The sequence below is a fragment of the Cyanistes caeruleus genome, chromosome 4 (assembly GCF_971803275.1).
Source record: "Cyanistes caeruleus chromosome 4, bCyaCae1.hap1.1, whole genome shotgun sequence".
In the NCBI taxonomy this organism is placed as follows: Eukaryota; Metazoa; Chordata; class Aves; order Passeriformes; family Paridae; genus Cyanistes; species Cyanistes caeruleus.
Genome location: NC_141704.1, coordinates 9,286,879 through 9,301,640, shown reverse-complemented (window position 1 = coordinate 9,301,640; position 14,762 = coordinate 9,286,879). Strand labels below are relative to the sequence as shown.

Sequence of the window (14,762 nt, the reverse complement as noted above, 5' to 3'; positions counted from 1 at the left end):
AATATAGCAACCCTTCCTAACATTATGTTGCCCAAAGAAACAGGGAGTTTTCTGATGGGAGCTTTGCCAGAGCAGTGATTGCAGGTTTCATTTCAGACTTTCTAAAACCCAAATTCTTTTGCTGTAATTTCATGTCACCTGAGATCAGACAGTTTGAGAACACTAGGCAGCTGTTGGGGGCCAAACCAGCACAGCTCTAAAGCACACACTTAAGCCACTTTGCATTCAACTTTGCTGAACAAAAGACTTGTGTACAAGAATGTTTGATGTGGTCTCAATTAGAAATGCAAGGAGAAAATATGAAGGATGTAGGACCCACTGTAAAATCTGCTGTACAGAAACAAGTGACACATGATACCATGTTTTACAGACCTCAGTTAAGTTCATTAACAAGACCACACCAAGGCCATTTAAAACCTTAGAAAGCAGCACTAATATGAATAGGACTTTGCTATTCTGTGAACATGCCTTTTTTGAATGTTCTCAACACTGAAATGTACTTATCAGAGGAATTTCATTAGTAAAAAAATAATTCACTGGAACTGCTTTCCTAGACAAAATGGTCAAAATGATTTGTAATACCACTCCTGTTGTTAAATTGATCAAATGTGAATGTAAGAATCCTTGTTTTTTTTCCAGACAGATAAGATGTGACTTAAGTCATATGTAGTTCCAGCCTTTCCTCTTGTTTTTTAAGTTTTTCTATTTTTCAAATACCATTAGGGTATTTATTTTTGCTCTTCTTTCTTAAACTTAGTGTGGCTATATGTTATATTTTGCCTTTATTGTGTTTGTTAGGAGGATGCTTAAAAATTATTGTTAAACAATCTCTTTATATTTTAATAAAATGGCACAGAAGAAAGACAAGAAAACTTAGCAGGAAACTTCTAACAGGTTTTTTTGGGTTTTTTTTTAATTGGGAATTTCCTCCTTCCTTCCTTGAGCTCTGTTGTAACCCAAATCTGGAATCTGGGAGGTTTTTTTAATGGTATCAGCCAAGACTTCTTGTCTCCAAAACTAGGGAAAAGAAACTGTGGAATAAAGCCAATAATTTGAAATTTTATTTTTGGAATATTTTGAAGATCATATCACCTTTATTTCTCTCAGGTCTCCAAGTCTCAGCTCAGATACAAAACAGTGTACAAAAGAAAAAGGCTGGTTGTTCTGCAATTTTTATTTTTATGTTCTGTTTTGAAAAGAAAAGAAATTAAAATGGAATCCTATATTTGTTTCTCTTGCTAGTCTTTAAATGTTTCCCTACCATTATGTTTCTATATAATGTTAGCATCACAGTGAAGCACAAGTCTAGAATGACTAATATCCTCTGTAAGATGAAGACTGGAAGAGACATGAAAAAAAAAGTTGCTAAAAAGAAATGTTGTATTGATTTGCTTCATCATGGAGAGAAAAGAAAAACAAACCAAAACAAAACCACTTACTAAATCATAAATGTAAAAATTCTTTCTTGCTTTCTTTATTTACCTGTGCCAATGAACAGAACATCATATTGCCCATCTTCAGCTTCCACTCTGTCCACTGCTATTTGTTTAAGATTGTACTTTCCATCTGTTTTAACTAGTATTGGCTTCTTATGAACAGGCCTGATGGGCTGATACATCAGTGGATGACTCCTGGCAAAGTGGACAGCTTCATCAGGATAGTCTTTAGTGGTAGTGTATATCCCACCATTCACCTTGCTGGCACACTGCAAAAACAGAGAATGCAGATTATCCTCAAGGTTTGACCAAGAAATTGTCAGAAAAATATTTTCAGGGATTAAGTCTACAGAAAATGAAGCACAGAAGACCCTAGGGGGAATTAGGACAGTGAACTCTGTACTTTATGCATGTACATGATTATTAATCACGAGAACAAAGGAACTGCTGAACAGTGCCTTGGCATTGTCGTGTAGAAAGAAGGAGTTCATCCCTCTTTGGGATACTAAGACAGAATAAAGAGTAACACTTTTAGATTCTAACAAAAGCCACAGTGCTTATGTCTTCCCCAAATTCATATTGAAGATGTAATCAAAATGGCCATGGACAGAGTAAGAAAAAAGGGTTTTTCTATCCCAGTAGAGAAATAGCCATGCAAAGTCAGAACACTAATGCTTGAAATCAACCTCCAGTCGTATTATTTTTTTGATTGCAAAATGCATTACCATAAGAAACTAAGCACATTTAAAAATTATGCCATCAGCAACAGTAATTCTAGATTTTAGGCATTCTAACAGTATTATGTTTGATTCTAATTCCTGACTCTTGATGACAGTATTCTATATCACAGTTTAGATTCAAATACCAATGTTTGCACTGATCAATCTACCAGTTTGCAAAGCAAATAAACTTTATGTCAATGACTGATTAAAAGAGGCTTACTCCTTCAGTTAAATGTGCAATTAGAGATAATTTAATGTGTTAAAGAGAGAAGTTAATTTTAGGATGCTTTGTGAACGAGAGAGTGTTTCCCAACTGAACATAGATCTTACATTTCCAATTTGCTTCATGATGTCTAATTGAAACCATTTATGATCAAGCTGGAAATATCTCAGTAACCATTTACTTTCTTCAAATATTCCTAAGACAGTGTGGTTTTAAGAAACCTTTCAAGCAAAACCACAGTAGCAGCCTTTCTCTATTTAAATTGGATTTTCCAATCAATAAAATGAAATAAAATACTCCTTATGTTTACTGGACACAGTAATTTTAAACTTGTGGTCACCTGTAATTGACAATAACAAACTCCTGCACTTGTCAAGGGCAATATTTGTTTCCACTTTTTGGGTATAGCTACAGGAATGTATTTTTTCAGTGTTGACTTAAAAGTTATTGTCTAATCAGCCTAGTGATGGAATTTTACCAGCTGTTTGCAATAAAGAGACAGAGCTGGAGCATGAAGACAGGCTAAGCCTGTGCTTCCCATGCATTGCACAGCATATCAAGTGAATAGGCATTGCCAGCTTTCCTTTGCAAAGTTCTAGTCCTGGAGAGATTTAATAAAAATAACCATTCACAGGCTTTTCATCTTAATTAAATAGAATCAAGTAGTCTAGAAAGGAAACAGTAGATGCAGCTGTCTCTGAAGTCTCTCAACACTACTTTTGATGTAGCTGATGTCACTTCCAGAAGCAACACAGCCTAAATGAACTAAAAAAACCCAGCAGAGATTATGGCAGAGGGTTGCAGAGTCTGTCAGAACCTGTGTGACTCTTAACAGTGGCTTTCTGTTTATATAGCTTTAAGCTCTACTCTCATTCCTCATGGATTTATTCTTTGTTCATTCAATACCTAAGATCAATGATTACTGACTCTCAGAGATGCCCATCAGTAGGTTATTTTTTGCCTCTTGTCACTGTCACTCCTGTGATAGGAAATGTAGTGGGATTTACTTTACCAGCATGCTGCACATTGTTTGGAATGCAGAGCCTGACACTTGGCTACAGCCTGCTACTCACTTTCTCTTTATGCTACTGGATAAACATTGAAAAGACCTCTAAACTGTGCCCTAAATGAGTAGCTATAAAGGAATAAATTAATGCTCTGTTAGCTGACAGAGCCATCTATTTCAGCGTCTGGTGTGCTCTGCAAGATATAAAGAAAATCACAATTAAATCTATTAGCACCCAGGACAGACCTGCTTCCTCAGCTGATTTTTCCCTGATATTGGGAAATTGCTCTCTTCTGCTCCTTTTTCTGTTCCTATGCCTTGCCTTTCTGGGGAGGTGACACTCTAATGTGACCCAAGCATGGCCAAGGAAGAGAAGCATTGAAAGCAAGTGGAACTTAGGGCAACCTTCCTTTAAATCATTGTCAGCCTTGCTGAAGCACTGGCTCTGTGTTCTCTCCTTCATGCCAAAAAGACACCATTTAATTTCAGTGCTAGGAGATATCAGTGTAATAACTGCTGTCATTAATACTGAATTCATGCCTGTGTTTAATGCTAGTCCAAATAACATATGTGAGGTGTTCTACTGCCTGGAAGAAAATTAATACAACTTAAAGAACTTGGATTGTATCATCTTTGCAAAATATACAGCTATTCTGCAATCTATGCATAGTACAGTCCCATTATTTGGTAAAACTGCAAAACCCATGCATTTTCTATAGAAAATATCAAATAGGAAACCAATAATTCCTTTCAATTCAATCGTTTTTCCTAAAACATGATAATTTATTTACCTGGTTTTCTATCCTGACTCAATAGTAATGACTTCAATTGATGTCAAAAAAAAAATAAAATATTTGGTATTGATTGTAGCACTGCTACAAGGGTAGCTCATTGGCCCAGATGGTGAAATCATATTAATAATGTTTAAATCCTAGATAATATCTTTTTTGGAGTATCTGTTTCTGAATTTTGACTTATGTCTGTAACCGCAAGAGAAGTAGACAAATAGATTAATTTTAAATGAGAAAGAGTAGGCATTTGAAATCATACTACAGGGAGAAAGGTGTCACTGGAATAGCAGACAAACTAATAGGCCTTACCACCTCTCATTCATGAGATTCAGTGATAAATGAATTGTGTGAAATGATTATTTCTGGAAATGATTGCACTTAGTATAAAAGGGAATATTGATTCAGTTAACAAAGGGAAAACAGCAGAGAAAGGAACGTCCAGCAACTATTTATTCCACCTTCAAGATCAAGAGAGTGAGCCCCTAGCCTGAGAGGGGATTAAGAGGCCAAGTGTGAAAACTGAGGGTGGATTTAGCCAAACTAGCTGTTAGAAATGTCTTTGCTCAGAGTTAGAAATCTGCCCCATGACATGACAATGTCAATGTAGACCTCCATGAGTGTAAACAAAAGCAGCTTTGCAGCACATGACAATTGCCATGGGTGGGTGGGTAGCTGTAATCCCAAAGGGTACGGGGCAAAAAGAAATCCTGGATGTTGTGCTTCCCTGAGTTAGGCTGGCACTGCCTGCCTCCACCTGGAGGCTGTGCCTGCTCTGTGAGATGCTGACAGCCCTGCAGTGCAAGAGGCACCTTGGAGCTGCAGCCACCGGTGCCTTCGCCCCTCGAGAGGGGATGTGAGCACCTGGCACAGAAACTGCAGAAACACCCAAACAGACACTGAAACAGGAAAAGGGCTTGAGGTGAAGATTACTTGTGATGGCCTTGAGAAAACAACATGGGAATTCCTTGTTGAATTTAATTACTTGTCTCTTAAGTCATGAGTTTGTGATTTCCTCCAGAAATCTAAGTACCAGACAGGAACAACTCCGTACATGACAGCACCTCTATGGCTGCTGAATGCTTACTACAGTAATTGCATTTTCAAAATAAGTCTTGTTTCTTTCTTTCAGTTAATAGCCATTGGAAAACAAAACAACCAAACAAAAAGGGTTTATAAGGAAATTTTTGAGTAAATTAACAAAAAGTACAAGTGATTTTTCTGAGTTTGGTTTTTTACAGTGTTATTTTAATATTTTTATATTCTTTGTAAAGGGTACGGAACAAGAATGTTGATAAGATCAGGAACCTGATTGAAGGGTAGTAAAATCTCACTCTGTGATGTCTGAAAGGAAATCAATGAACTGTGAGGGTGCCAGACCATTACTTCCAGAAAGAACCAATCTTGAGCAATGGACTTTGAATGATGGAGAATTTTCTCCTTATCTTCAAATGCATTTATTCTGATTAGTTACTTTTATTAAAATATGCCTCATTTCTAAACTGCTCATTGGTCTAAATTACAGAAGTATTTAAATTTTATCCATTTGGAAAATGGGGTGGAAAAAAGAAACAGGAACCACCTGACATTGAAGCAGAGAATTCTCTTATTTCTAAGGATGTTTCCATCCTAAGGATGTTTTTCTTTGTTTGTTTTTTTTTTCTTCCTTTAACACTTGTTAAATATCCCAGTTTCGGCATGCTAAAGAAAGAAAGGAAGAGAGGTTCCTTCACAGGTAATGCACTTAATGATTCTGAATGAAAGTGAATACATTTGACCCACCTTCTATATCTGCATCTTTCTATCCCTTTTGCCTGCAGTTCTAATTTTGGGACCCTTGGACCTTTACAAAATGTTGATAAAATCATATCCCAACAGGATTTTGAAAAATCTTATATACTTAATCCCACTATTTTCTTTTGGAAAATGTATGGCTCTAGTGCTTGATTAAACCTATTGCTGAGCCATTCCACACTTTTCCAGGAATAGCTGGAGTATGTAGATATTCAAAGAAGGACATCCTGGACTGTGAAAACAGGATGGTCTGTACATTAGCAGCAGTCTGGTTTTTCTTTCCAAAATAATTTACATAGCAAAGCAGTGGAAAATAGACTTTACTTACTGAACCAGGTCTAGGATAAGGTACTTTTCTTTCATAGAGAGCCCAGTGATATTCAGGTCCTTCTTTATGAGCATATGGTCCATTAAAAGCTGCTCGGACACTTGCCATGTGGTAAACACATACAGCATATCCTCTAAATATATTGCTATGAAGTAAAATTTAAAGACATTATTACAGCAATATGTCACATTCTGTCGAGATAATACTGGTGTTATGTAATTAAAAAACAAGTCACATTTCAACAGCATTCAGGGAGAAAACACTACTAATTCTTTTCTATATGCTTTTAAGTAATTTATTCAAAGTTCTTTAAAAGTCTTCAATGTGTTTATATTCATAGCATTTCTCCAAGGCAGCTCTGTGTTGTTATGCCAAAGTTTGATGCTGGTGTACACCAACTCTAAATTACCTGTTTAGAAACACAGAGAAAGCAAAACTGACTGAACTCAGGTCCTGTGTGTCTTTGATTAGTGATTTAAACAGTTTTTATTCTTTAATATTTTTACTACTGTTGTTTGCTTGGAAAGATGGGAACCAACTAATTCTGACTAAAATAAATAATCCTAAAATGAGTCCTTTTTGTATTAAGTGGGGATGTTGGTTGGTATTATTATTTAGAAAAGATCACCTTATGTAGAACAATCCTGATAAAATTTTCTATTTTATTTTTCAATTTTATTTTTCAATTTTATTTTTCAATTTTATTTTATTTTGTTCCAGAAGAGCAATTATTTTTAGTTGCCTTTTGTTGAGGGTTTGTGTTTTTTTAAAGCAGCATCAGTGGTCTCCACAAGGAAATTATTTCTGAAGACTGCAAAAGGTGATTCAAAAAATTTCAGTTTGGTGCCCAACTTTCTCTATTGGCATCGAGATTCAGCAGGAAATGCCAGGTGTCTGCAACCCTTGAAGAGCAGACCTTGCTTTTGTTATTACAAAAAAATAAATCCGGAGAAAGTGGCAAAAGTGTGGGTGCTCTTTTTTACCAGTTACATCCTAAATGAACAGTCAGATTTCCAAGCTGGGAGTCCTGTGTGCTTGCACCTGAGCTATGCTGCAGTGGGAAAGGAAAAGGAGGCCACCAGCAACATTGCAGTTGTTGCTTTAAGCTTCACTAAGAAGTTAGTAGGAATTAAAGCTGCTATCTACTTAACCTTGAATTACAGTGGAGCTCTTAAAGGAAAACAGGTGGCTCTGAGACTCTGTTCTTATAAACATGCAGATGTGCATATACTTTGACATAGGAAATTGTCAAGCTGAGAAACACTTAATTAATTTGTAATCCAGATATACTGAATCACAGAATGAGACTTCAAGCCCCTGAGTGCTATAGAGAAGTTTTTTACATTAAAAAGGAAGCCTGCTGTGAATAGAACTGAGATTAAACTGTTTACTATATAGTTGCTAAGGGATATGTATCATCCAGCTTCTATCTCTTTAATATACTGTTCAAACATTCCTCTATGGCTCCTATTATTTCTTCTAGTTGTTTACCTTGTCGTGTTGAAGAGGCCAAATATCACTGGATTTTTGTTATCACGGGTTTGCAGCAAAAACACATCCTCTGTAAAATTTAAATGCAATGTTATTGTTAAAAACTTACTTTTCTCAGCCTGCCAAAAAAAATACACTGATTCTTAAAAGCATAATCCTATCTTACTCATTTATTCCATTTAATTTTATGCAGATTTAAAAAAAATATTTGAAAACAATGCAGTATATAAAGGAGTAATTGATGTAAGTGAACTCCATATGTGTAGAACTTCATATACTTTGGAAACACCATTAACCACCATTCCCTGATAATGAATACAAGTGCAGTATTTGACAGTAAGATGTGTTATCATGAAGGTATATGTTTTTTCCATGGTTTCAAGTTTGTTGCTGTCTAGGATATTTACCTAATTCATCAAAATGTGTATCAATTCCATTTCTCCCAGGCACAGAACAAACTAGTCTGGCTTTGAGGAAAGTGGTCCATTTATTGACGAGCATTCTCTGGCCTCCCATGTCATTCTGTAGAAAGAAACCAATGCCAATGGTAATATGAATGAGTAAGTCTAGAAGCACAAACATTTCTGATGAATTAGCTGCTCATTATATCTTCTAATGTCAAAATCATCCATTTTCAAACCACATGTCAATTACTAGAACCATTTCTCTGGAGTCAGTTTTCAAGTAGGATTGCACTGATTAAGTCCAGGTCTCATTAAGATCTGTGGTTTCATAAGAATTTTTTAATTCTGTACCACATTCCTGGGTAGTTTTAGCTATACAGCTGTTGTAAAGTTTTTTTATTGCTCATTTTTGCAAACTAGATATACTGAGTGCATTAGTGAAGTTTAGCTTTGCTTTGAGAGCTCAGTGCAAGGTTAGTTCAATGTATCTGGAAATTGAAGCCCTGAATCTATCTATAGACTTGGTGCAGCTGGGGCAAGTCTGAGGCAATTATTTACATGGTTTTCTAACAGTTTCAACAACTTTAAATAACACCTGCCTCGCTATGGCCATCTCACATTTTCTTGCTCTTGCAACAGTTGGGACTTTCAAGAAAGGGAAGATTTAGTACTACTTGCTTCAGGTAGCATCCTCAATCTGTGGCCTTATATTCAAGACCTGTGTAAGTGGCTGTTGAAGGCTCTGAAATAGGCTTGCAAAACTCCTCTCACAAACAGAGATCTGTTTTTCTCAGAAAAGTAGAAATATGCAGAGTAGATGCCTCTGTGCTACAAAACCTGTTACAGCTCAGGTGAAAATGTAAAAAGCTGGGGGAAATAGCCAGCTCTTGAATCACCAGCTAGTTACTTTTTGTGTTCACTAAATCAAATCTGAATTATGACATACAGCTGTGAAGTTAATGGCCAGATAAGTTTTGGAGAAGTGGAAGAGAAAGGTCAGTGGGATTTTGTTTTAACCCACAGCTAAAGATAAGACTTTCAGGAGGATATATTGCAGAGTAGTGGGAACTATTAAAATAATCTATCTAGGCATATATTCAGAACATAAACCAGAGAATTCCAGACTGGATCTTGATGCAGGTTGGAATCCAGAAATCCAAGTGGCTTTGTGAACATTAATGTCTGAGGCTGAAATTTGGTACTTTTCATACATCAGATGTTTTTAAGTTATACATGAGTACCTAAGAAAGTTTAAGGTGCAGTATGCTGGTGAGCACACATGACAAATACCACTTATTGAGGTGACAGAAAATAATTGCATCTTGTTTTTTGCTGAATAGTTTTAGCAATCCTCTAAACTATCCCTTAAGCTGTATCCCCAACAGTTAGGAGGGGGAATCCAAACTTTTTTTGGAAACAAAATCAGATGTTAAGAAATAACCTTCTCTTTCTTTCCTTTCATCAAGCTGATGTAGTTTCAGTGTGAAATGGGAGAGCTCCTCTCATCAGCTTTACAGTAGCTGGTTATTAGAAGAGGAAGGCACCCAAAATTCAGTGTTTAGAGAGCACAAATATTGGCAGCTGGGAGATCATATGTTAAAAGTGCATTTTAGGCAGCTGCTTGAGATCTTATTCCTGTGTGTGGGACCAGGGAGCCAAAAGGAGATGAATTAACACCAGGAGGATGGCCTGAGTGAGAAATGGGAAATTGAACAGATTAGTACAGGGAGGCAAAGCCTTTCCTCATGATCTTTCTGCTCCTTCTGGTAAAATCTGATAAGTCTGCCTGTGATAATAATTTCCTGGACAATTCATCATTTGTTCTAGTTTCTTATTGGCACAATCAGGGAAGGGATCTTACCGCACATACACGTCCCACTCTGGTATATATGGCATGAGTGCTTGTCTCAGCTTCCAAAGCTTTTTCAGTAAAGAAGAAATATACTTTGTTATCATCGTGGTCTTCATTATCAGGAATCATGTATGAGCCAACGAATTTTGGTTCTTTAAAAAAAAAAAAAAAAAGGAATTGTGTCCAGTTATTAAAATATTGCCTTATCTTTTCAAGCCTTAAAACCAGCCACCAAATAATAAAACTAGAGGTAAGGGCTGTGTCAGTCAGAGAGCTATCTAAGGACAATTGGGTGATAGAAATAGTAAAAAAAAATTTGGTGGCTATCTATAAAATATGGAATAGATTAATGTGGAAGTATTTTTATACCTCCAATTGACAAACTAATATTCCTTTGTATTTTTACAAAAGACAGTTTTCCATTCTCTGTGTTTTATATATTTTAATTTGAACTAGGCTAAAACCTGACACTAATTAAGCATAGCAATCTCTGTCTGACCCCATGCAAACCAGAAATTGTCCAGTCATCTGAAACATCTCTGGTTCCAGCTCCTTCTCCCTCCCACACCTTTCAGCAGGCGCTCATTGTCAGGCTCAGTGCGAAGATGGGCCATGCGGTTCATGGAGCGAAACAGAGCAGCATCTCTCCCCCAGTAGTCGCTGTAGAGACCAGTAAAGAGTTCACCACCTGCAGACCAGACATAAAAAAAAATCCTTAAAATGAAACAGTTTGGTAATACTCTACATATTACTTCCATTGCACGCAATAGTAACCATATTATAAATATGGTATACGCTAATTATTAGGCTGAGGGGTTTTCCAATCAGTCTGCTGGAACTTTTCCACTTCACCTGGAATAGCCACAGTTTGGGAATAACTTGCTAGCTGAGGGGATTCCATACTCAGTAGGCACAAAAAAAACCAACTTATTTTTCTCTGGTCCAGCAATGATTTGTTTTCAAAGCATTGAAACATTTACCAGCACAAGGACAGAACCTGAGGTTTCATACATCCTCCAGAAAGTGGTGATGATTAGTTCTTGAAAACTTTATGTGAACAAAAATTTTGGTATCATTTTCAAAGGATTTAGATGGTATTCGCAAATTAAGCAAGCATCAAAAAATTTAGAAATAATACACTGAATAACACACACTGTTGAAAAATCAGTATGTATATAGCTACCGTATAATATGTTCAAAAATCAAGCCTATCTCTGATCCATCTAAAATTGTGATATTGCATATATTTTACCTTGGTAAAATGTCATCCATAATTCTTTCTTTCAGTTTTTTTATGGACACTGTTCTTTTTAACTGATTAAGCATTAACAATAACTTATTTCATATGCTGGCAGACTGGGATTAGAAACTTTTCAGGCCCAATTTATTGTCACTAGGTGGCATCCTTATGCTAGAAAATAACACAAAAGACGTTTCAACTGCACGAGGAGAGGGAAATAAATTATTTCCAGTTGAAGGCTAATCTGAGTGGAGGCTTCAGTAACACAGCTTCCTACACCCTAATCAAAATAAACATGACTGATACATCCAAATAACATTTGCTGGCATTTATAAAAGATTATAGCAGAAAGCAAGAATTTTGTTTGCAGGTCTCTTTCAATGTGTGAATTTTGTTTCTTTTAAGAGAGACATATGAATTGAATTGTGCATTTGAATGTGCATAATTGTGAATGAATATTCTGAAAAGTTAATAGTTTGGCAGCTGGGGCTAGTTCCAACATCTCTGCTGAGCCAGAACTGAGCACAGTTTTGCCTTCATCATATACAGAATGGTTATTGCCCTGGAAAATACATGGTCAAAATTTAGCATAAAATATTGGCAAGTGAAGTAAAAAGTCAGTATAAATTATAGCACCTGTAGAGGTGAAGGTTGCCCAAAACTAATAGACAACTTTATTTTTTAAACAGGACAGAGCTGCCTAAACTGTAGACTTTGCCAGTGCCTTTATTTGCTTTAAACAATCTTCACAACCCTAATTAATGAGTTACATTAGTCATATATTCCCTTTGGGAATCCTACTGGAAAAATATATCAGACTGGCTGGTATTCTTTTTAGTTTAGATGATGTGTAATGCAAAACAGGACATTTTATCTTTTCAGAACTATAATGAATTTTGGAAAATGCATCAGTGCAGGGTAAATGATTCATTACATATTGCCAATGATCAGGATTGACATCTGTGAGTCCAGATGTTCTGAAGTTTGAAAATGAAGTCTATTCCTTCTGTTTGACATAGGCATAAAATATTCTAAATAACCTGCTGGTATGGCATTCTACTGTATACTGAAGAAGTTATGACTGATTGTACCTTTGAGACACTGAGAGGAGAAAATGGAAGTTCCAGTCCTGCATAGATATTGTTACATGAAAGATATTTCACAGATACAGAATTTAATTTCTTATTTTTTACACTGAGCTGTTACTAAACTACATATAAGTAGCATGTGTGAGCAGACAGGTTACTTCACCTAACAACAATGGGACAGTACTGAAAAATGTGACTGTCAATAACCTCTACCTTCCAGTGAAAATCAGCTGAGTAACTTCAGAGACCTTCACTACTCGTCCCTTCTTCCATCTAACCTCAGCTTCATGTTAAATTGCTAAATTTTTGTTAATCAGGTTAACATCCTGGTTAATCATGTTCTAAAAAGATAAAATATTTCTTCTTTTGTTATTTAATCAAATAAAAAACTCCCATGGACCTCAAAGACCAGTTTTAGCTCAAGTGATACACACATACTTTTTAGCTAGCATTTTTTCACCTTTTAGCTAGCATTTTTTCAAGCTAACAAATATATCAAAATTCAATGGTGACTATTTAAAAATACCTTTGTTTTGCCTTTTATTCAAAGCAAAATAGTAGCAAAGTAAAATACAATGTTTTTCTTCTAAGTCCTTCAAGATTCCTAGGTGCCAACCCCAAAGCAAAACAGATTGAAGTGTTTAAATTAAATTACTTCAACAAAAGATTTCTATAAATAGGCTCCTACCACCTTAAAGGTGGCATGTTTTATGTACCTGCATCAAACTGGAAGGTAATGAAAACACAAGCTATTATTCATTGGTAGTCTCTTTTGTGTAAAATGGAAAAATTATTTTATGAATAAAGCATTAGAATGTAATGAGTAGAACATAAACTGCAGCTTTCATGCATTTATTAGACTGTCAGTCAGTTATTACTCACATGACAACTAAAATCAGAAGACTAATTCACATTTTAGAAAATGATACTTTTGGTAGTATGAAAACAGCAAATTTTAAACAAGAAAATCCCTCCTGTTTAACTGGTAAACTAATACCTCTGTAAATTTGTATTTTCTGTCTGTCACTCAAGTATTCTGTCTTTTGTTTTGAGAAAAAATGTATTTTTGTCTAGACTAAAAGAAAAGACACAAATACCTAACTTTTAAAACTGTAAAAGCAGAAAATACTTTTGGAATGGATTCCCTGGATATTAAACTATTCAGATGTAATTTAAGTTTTTCACCACTTGCTTCTGATATATTGCAGGTAAGAATATGTGGACACAAACTAATTTCTCATCTAGTGTGGTCTAAGTTAATCTGTGTGCAAGATCTGGTATCAAAAATAGTTTTGGCTATTGAAAGCAGATGAGGGAGTTCATCAGGAAAAAAAAAAATCCAGAAGTTTTATATACTGTTGAGTTAAACATAAACATTTGATTCAGTGTGTCTGCCATCCAGCTTCCGTTCTGTTTCCTGATGCTGGCAATAAATTAATTGACTGTTCACATATTGAGGAATTCATCACAAGCTACTTCACTAGTGGGTCAGATAACCTATAATAATGCTTACAACAGCACAGACATTTCATTTTAAAGCCAAGTCACGAATTGTTGTTTTCTTGGAGTAGGTATTTTATCTCTTGTGTTGAAACACATAAAGAGATGAAGAACAAGGAATTATCTTTCTTCCTTAATTAATCCAGCTAAATTTGGTCCTAATTGGTTATGGTGCAAATGATCTTTCAAGATCAAGATTTTAAAAGCTGTTAAAACTTTATGAGAGATATGTAAAGTTTTCTTGTTAGCCTAAACCTCACTGTTAGTCAATGGCCATGCTGGTATAGATGCTGTGTTAATGTGAGGTGAAGAGGTGCAAGCAGGCTTTGAATTCTTTCCTTAGGAGGAAGAAGGTGCTGGGGTGTGCTTTGCTAATGGGTTTGCATAAAACCTGAACCTGCATTCAAGAGTGCCAACAGCTCTGGGATGCAGCCTCCAAGGCCAGGCTCACTTCACACCAGGAGCAGATTTCACTTTCTAAGAAAACTGAAGTGCATGAAGAAGAATTAAACCTCCAAGCATTGGAAGAAGGACTGGAAGATCAGTCCTGGAGGGTGCATGGTGTAGTTTGCATCTCCTGTCATGGGGTAATGTCCATCGTGAGCTTGTCTGAATGAGGGAGCATCTCTTCCTTCTCAGTGCATTTGACATTAGAAGTCTGTCTCATTCTCAAATGTCAGTTAAAAGATTATTATTCACTGTGTTTTCATCGACGTCTTCCAACCTTTTCAGTTGGCTTCCTGCAGTGATAAAGGATATACACCCTGGAGTCTAAGAGGCAGCATTTTATTCTGTGAACTGTGTCTCTGGGTAGTAGAAGTTAGTAGAATAAAATAGAATAAATGGAAATTCAAACTCCTTAAGAAATTCTTCATACGTGTTGGAAGTGT

General features: G+C 36.0%; 1 protein-coding gene across 1 annotated transcript in view; it reads right to left on the bottom strand.

Moving 5' to 3' along the window:
• SEMA3E (semaphorin 3E) overlaps positions 1–14,762 on the bottom strand; it is a 128,333-nt gene that overhangs the window by 16,487 nt on the left and 97,084 nt on the right. Inside the window, exons 6-11 of the mRNA XM_023919012.2 lie at positions 10,613–10,732; positions 10,054–10,196; positions 8,196–8,310; positions 7,789–7,858; positions 6,298–6,442; positions 1,483–1,705 (exon numbers count right to left, since the gene is read on the bottom strand). Coding sequence (XP_023774780.2) covers positions 1,483–1,705; positions 6,298–6,442; positions 7,789–7,858; positions 8,196–8,310; positions 10,054–10,196; positions 10,613–10,732 — 816 coding nt within the window. The remainder of the gene's footprint in view (positions 1–1,482; positions 1,706–6,297; positions 6,443–7,788; positions 7,859–8,195; positions 8,311–10,053; positions 10,197–10,612; positions 10,733–14,762) is intronic.